At 36.2% G+C, this 6,845-nt stretch overlaps 1 protein-coding gene across 1 annotated transcript in view; it reads left to right on the top strand.

The window, feature by feature from the left end:
• LOC117176700 overlaps positions 1 to 6,058 on the top strand; it is a 6,840-nt gene extending 782 nt beyond the window's left edge. The window contains exons 2-3 of the mRNA XM_033366956.1: positions 5,443 to 5,529; positions 5,951 to 6,058. Of these exons, the coding sequence (XP_033222847.1) occupies positions 5,443 to 5,529; positions 5,951 to 6,058 (195 nt within the window). The remainder of the gene's footprint in view (positions 1 to 5,442; positions 5,530 to 5,950) is intronic.
• Positions 6,059 to 6,845: the final 787 nt, after the last annotated feature.

The following is a 6,845-nucleotide window of genomic DNA, read 5'->3' as shown; positions in this document are numbered from 1 at the left end:
GGTTCATTGTGATTTTTTGGGCCCTTTCCAGGGAGACATGTATTTAGTAGTGGTGGACTCTTTCTCAAAGTGGCCAGAGGTCATTAATTTTAAGCACGATACAGTCTATTTCTGGCGGTAGATTTGACATTGAAGCCATAATTGTTTAAGAAAACGGGACATTCGAGAAAATTGTGAAGAGAGAAATGGATGAGCGCACTGCAAAAGGCGTCACCACACATTTTTGCATTGGTCAAGAAACAGAAACGATGATTCGCCTTGCGGATTTTCTGCAACTCACAAAATCCAGTTTACGTGAAGTTTCCTTTATTAAAAGCTCTTGAGTTCACACAAAGAGTAATAAATTTCTGCACTCCTCCGTTTTCTTTTATTTCCGAGCTAGTATTGTTTTATTTGATATGTTACTGTACTTTTTTTTGTAGTTTTTGTGCTTTTTTTGCATCGCTAAGTTTAAGAATAACTGTTAATTTCGTTTCTGTTTTGTTAAATGTCTAAATTCCGCGGTCTTGAGCAAGAGCCACGTAGAGTCGCACCATCGACGCAAATTATCGATTAGATCAATCCCCATTTTCTCCTTCTGCAAATGTTCATGTCTCAAGTCCCCACGTAAACTTCCGGATATCGTTTATCGCTAATCCTTCTAACATTCAGAGTAGAATAGCTGCGTCTATTCATAAAGGATAGAACGGATTATTTCTTTCAGTCACCTGAGATCCAAGGCAGGTTTCTGGTAAAGATGGATCGAGGCAGTTACCACGAAAATTCTATGAAAGGATAGGTAATGTTGCCTAAAATTAATATCGTTGAAATTTCTATGTTATGAAAAGAAATTTCTTGGCTTTGAGGTCATTTTTTTTGTGTTTTCTCTTTATCTGGGAGCATCGGGAAGCCTACTTCTCATCTTCAATAAGGATTAGAGGCTTCTGATCCTCCATCTATGCACCGGAATACAGCCGATGCCGAATACGAGGGCACGATTCTTACCTCTTGCCCCTACTCAAAGGAAGCAGCTCGGAATCTTTCCCTCACTCGACGGCAGTTGATAAGAACTAACGAAGGAAGAATGGGACGATAGGATGGGCGAATATGAAGCAAATCTCATGAGCTATCTTCCTCTCGACCGTTGCGAATTACGGAAATTAAGTTGTCTGCATTAGCCTTTCCCCCAAACTATGTGATCCTCCCTGTTTGTATAATATGCAGGTAAGCGACAAAATCGCTCTTTTGGCGTCTGTAAAATCATCGTCAGAACACGTGCTACCGTTTCCCGACTCCAGACTAGAGGTAGGATCTGCTTTTCTTATAAATGGTTTAGCCATTTATTGTATTGACAACATACAATGTTGTTAATACCACAATCTATTATGTAGCGCCATGCTTTTGAATTAGAGATCCAAAAATCACAATGTTGCCTGATCCTCTATATTTTATTAGTGCCGAAAATGCCGAAATTATTCTTAACTGAGTGACACCTCGATATTTTATTTAGTGCCGTGTTTGTAAATTAGTGATCCAAAATTTAAATGTTGTCAATACCCCAATCTATTGTTTAGCGCAATGCTTTTGAATTAGGGATCCAAAAACCACAATGTCACCAATTCCCCTATACTTTATTTAGTGCCGAAAATTTCAGAAATTAATTTTTTTTTAACTCAGTGACTCCAAATTTAATAGGTTAGGGATCCAAAAATTTACAATAGGGATCCAAAAAATTACAATGTTGTCAATTCCCCTATATTTTATGTAGTGCCGAAAGTGACGGAAATTAATTTTAACTCAGCGATCCCAAGTTTACTATGTTAGGGATCTAAGAATTCACCATAGGGATCCAAATTTGAAATATTTTTGATCCCTGCAATATCAATTACTGTAATTTCATTGAAAATATTTTTGATGCCCACAATTCTATATACCGATATTTATTTTTGACAAGATGTTGATTTCCGGATTCTATATCCCACATTTGTGTTGAATGCGATAGGGATCCCCATAATTTAATATACCGTCATTTCATTTAATATGTCATGAATCCCTTCACAAATTCTGACATTCCTGTGCTAGCCTCTTTATATTCGATTCAAGACGTTCTCGAACCCCCTTTTTATTTTAGGAACCCCTCAGCGGTGGTAGTTTGTAAACTCTATTTATATCCCTAAGAACCCATTTTCGTACTCATTCTAAAGTTCATTTGGTGGCATATGAGTAACCTCATTGGAACGCAGTTTGAGAACTCCTTCAGGGACTTCTGAGAACCCCTTTTGAAGTTGGAGAACTTTTTTTTTGAACCCCTTTAGGAACATTTGTCAACCACTTTTGCATTTAGAGAACTTTTCGTATTTATGGTTTAAAACTCCTTTTGGTATTTATTTTAGGAAACCTCTTTCGAGAACCCTTTGGTGTTTATATAAAATTCCCTTACCTCTTGGCTAAAAAGAAATAGCGCACCGTATTATTGTTGTATTTCGTTATTGTAATTAATGTTGAAACTGCCAATGTGCTTTAACAATTCTATTGTATTACTCTTCTTTTTTATTCACATGTTATGTATATTGATTAACTTTTCTCAATTTTTGGTTTCTCTTTTTCCTTTTTCGACATTTTTTTATCAATTGGTAATCTTTTGTGGCCATACCTACTTTCGATATTTTCGTATATCTAATTATTTTCTTACCGTATCTTTCAAGTACTGTTTGTCTTTTATCTTTTCTTTTGGGATGATCGCGAGTTTGAAGTTAAGGTCGAACCTTTCAATCAGAGTCGGTGAGGTTTTCGTCTTTTGTTTAGCCTAAAATACTTAGCGTTCAGTGAGGTTCCCGTTTTCCCGGTTCGAATATAGATTCCGCATGTTTTTATCGCTTCTCACTGGCTTCGATTAAAATGGTTTGCCTTTGTCCAGCACAAGGACTGGCGCCCAAAAATTATAGGTTATGTTTATTTTCTAATTGTCCATTTAAAGCTTATTTGAGTAATCACCGGTCATGCAGTTTAATTTAATACGATAAGGGGGCCATGTACGCCACTGAAAGACCATAAAATATTAATTTTTGATTATTTGAAAAAGTGGCGTTACAATATGTACGGGGTTCAAAAAGACCTATAAAAACATTTGCCTTATTAGACGAAGGTTCAACTATCACTTCGATGGAGAAAAAATTAACAAGAGATATGGGAGTTCACGGAGAAAAAGTAAATTTATCTTTACAGGGAGTTAATGGTGAAGAAACTAGCATGAATGAACCGGAAAAAGTAGATTTCAACGTTATAGGTTCTTTCTGTAAATTTGAAGTTAACTGTACAATGACCGTAAAAAATGTAAAACTTCCTACTCCATCTATTAGCAAAAACTTTATTTATAATTTGCAAAAAGTTAAAAAAGAATTAGAAATCGAGCCATACAAACATCCAGACATGAAAGTTTTAATAGGGCACGATAACTAGAAACTTATAGCCACGCGTGAGTTCAGAGAAGTCAAAAGCAGTGACTTAGCGGTCTCGCGCTCGTTGTTAGGTTACACAGTGCACGGCCGTATGTATTACCTGACGAAAACGAAGCAAGCGGTTTTAAGTGTAAAGGATATACCGGGAGAGAAAGGCGCAGACAGACTCCGAGTCGACGAATCGTGGAAAGAAGAAACGCAATTAGACGCGTTATTGAAGTATTAATTCAATTTACATGATATCAGCGTGAATTTAAGTATTAAAAGTAAAAATAAACACATTCACGCATTGATAACTTTGAGGGAAACAACTAAATTCATGGCAAACTACTGGTAAACCGGTCTGCTATGGAAAGAAAATTACAATTTCAATTTTAAAAGTTATATCACAGCCAAGAAGAGATTATTGTTAACTGAGATTAGAATAGATAGCGATCCCATTTACGCCGAATTATATTATAAAGAAGTACAAAGGTTTATTGACATAGGTTATGCTGTTAAAGTTGAAAGAGACGCTCCTAGATCAAACATTTGGTATTTGCCACATTTTGGTGTATATAACTCAAATATACCAAATAAAACAAGATTTGTTTTTGAAGCCGCGGATAAGACGAATGGTGTCAGTTTCAATGATTTACTTAAATCGGAACTAGATTTACTGCAAAATTTAGTGGGCGTGCTGTTATGCTTTCGGCAATTCGAAGTCGGTTGCAGCGCCGATACGAAAGATATGTACTTGCGAATAAAAGTAAAAAAAAGAAGATGAAGGAGCGCAACGGTTTCTATGGCGAGAAAAATATCGCAATGGAGAGCCGGATGTTTATAAAAGGACTAGCTTAATTTTTTGTGCGAAACCCTCTCTATGTAATGCGCTTTATGTGCAAAGGAAAAACGATGAACGATATGCGATTACTAATTCGGATGCTTAATTAGTATTGTAAGGAATAGTTACATGGACGATTACGTATCTAGCAGGCGAACAGAGAGTGATTCGAAAAAATTGATTCACAATGTAATAAAAATAATTCGGAACCTGTATTTACAGGTTAATTTTTTTAACTTGAAACTTTCAAATATCTCGAAAATAGACACTCTATGAAAAAATGTTATGAATCAAAAGTTTCAAGTTAAAAAATCACCCTGTATATGAAGAAATACTTTTATTTTGATTTAAATTCTGGAATATCAGAAAATTTTTCAGTTTCTTCTAGTCTCGAAAAAGTCTAACTCGCGAATGCAAATTCCTTAAACGAAAAATCGAGACACGCGTTCTAGCTTTTCACACGTTGCCGATGAGCAGAGGAGTCGTATTTTTATCAGATCTGCCGAAAGAGTGTTTCGCATTTTTTTTTCAATAGTTTTTTATAAAAACAGACCGATTATTTAGCACTTCTGTCAGTCTCTATGGGTTCTGGCAACACAAAGTAGGATACCATTTAAGTACTTTAGAGATGTTAGAGTTGGCTTTTCTTCACGCTAGACTCCTTAACGAAAGCCACTTAACATATTCAAAGGTATGTGAGATCTCAGCGGCAGATGACATCAAAACTGGCTGTTGGATTTGCGACTGTCCTAGACACATATGGAGACACAGAGATCTTAGTCAGGATCATTACCATCTATCACAAACTCATAAATACCTCATTTTTCCTTAAATAAATTAAAATTTTGAAATCGAAAAGATCAAGCGATTCCTCACTAACTTGCTCGCAAATGGACCGTGCAGTGCCGCTCGTTTAATTAACTATTCCGCGTAAATTCATCTTGTTTGAGAAATTAATGCATGAATTTGTTGACTGAATTAAAAGACATGAACAGTCATACTTTCAGACCAGTCAAAAGTTATCTTATGAAGAGGGATCTATGATTTAAGAATAATGGAAACACTTTTATCATGCGACAAAACAAAGCAGCACTATCTCTAAAGTTAAGAAAGCGATTCGTCAAAGACAACTTGTTTAGAGGTGATTTGGAACATACTTCTCTTACGTGTTTTTTTTTGCAGAAACAGAAATTGACAGTGATACGAATCAAAAGATACGGTGGAAAATCAGTGGCTTATGGCAGATTCCATGGGGCTACTTCGAAAAAGGTATAAGCTCTTTGTCCTGATTTTCGAAAACCCCTCATAGAGTAAAGTCCAAGTGGGTAACCTTAGATTACTACAAAACCCAGTTCCTCAATAGACAAAACTGCGTGCATCCGACTTGTTTGAGAAAATAATAAACTAGCTTAAGAAACCCCACAAAACATAAGCTCAAAAATGCTGATTCCTTCTGCTAATTTTGAAATAGTTAAACATATCTTCGCGGCAATATAGTGTTAATGTGTTTGGTCAAATTTCACGCCAAATAGTTGATTAATTTTTATATTCCTTACCATTTGATTTATATATAAATATTTTTCCATGATTTTTAGCACTGGAATTTTTATAAATAGACACAGAAAATCAGTCGTAGCATTTTTTGAGAGGTGTTTTTAAAAATATTAATGGCATATGTGTTCCCATCTAGGGGGAGGCACAGGCACAACATATCGATACAATTCTGGAGATTGCAAGTAGTTGTAAGAGATTGTATGTCATTGAAAGTGAATTCAGTGAATTCAGTTATCTCGAGTGAATGCAGAGACAATTCTGAGTGATTGCAGTGAGTTAATGTGGAATTCCGAGTAATTTCAGTTATTTTGAGGTAAATTTCGAGTGATTGCAGTAATTGAAGGGTGCATTTCTAGTTATTGCCACGATTTTACGGTTAATTGCGAGGGATGGCAGTGATTTTACTGTTAAATCCGAATGAAGGCAGTGATTGCATGGTAAATTCTAAGTTATTGCAGTGATTTCATGGTGAATTATGCGCGATTTCGGGGATTTCCAGGTGAAGCATAATTAATTTGAATTTAACTCATAGCTATTTCAAATAAATTTAAGATTTCCGTTATTTCATAGTAACTATTATCTAAAAGAAATAGGTGGTTACAGTCTGTAACGGAAACAATACGACGATCCGGCAAAAGTTTCGTGCACCCTGAGAACACTAAGAGATCCAAGAACTACCGCCTACTGCATTTTTCCCGCAAGTGTTTTAGCATATTATTGAGACGCAGGGATGCTTTTCAGGCCATTAACGAGTGAAAGCTTACACCTCCAAGAGCGCCGGTGATAGGGACGCTTAGTTTAACAGTTTAACAGTCAAAGTCAAGAAGATCCATGTCGGGCCTCGAGTGTGCAACAAAAACAATTGTCGAGAATATAAAGTTCCAGTACATGCGGCACTTCCCATTATCGACAAATGACTCGATTTCCCTCGGAGCGTTTAGAGGAGGGATATTCAGGTTAATGCCGTAAGAGTGACAGAGATGGTAAAAAAGCACTCTTAGTGCTGCATTGTGCCTTTAGATGTAAGTCGT

This window comes from Belonocnema kinseyi, chromosome 7 (assembly GCF_010883055.1).
Source record: "Belonocnema kinseyi isolate 2016_QV_RU_SX_M_011 chromosome 7, B_treatae_v1, whole genome shotgun sequence".
Classification (NCBI taxonomy): Eukaryota; Metazoa; Arthropoda; class Insecta; order Hymenoptera; family Cynipidae; genus Belonocnema; species Belonocnema kinseyi.
Note: the sequence above shows the minus strand (reverse complement) of the source record. Positions and strands in the feature narration are given on the sequence as shown.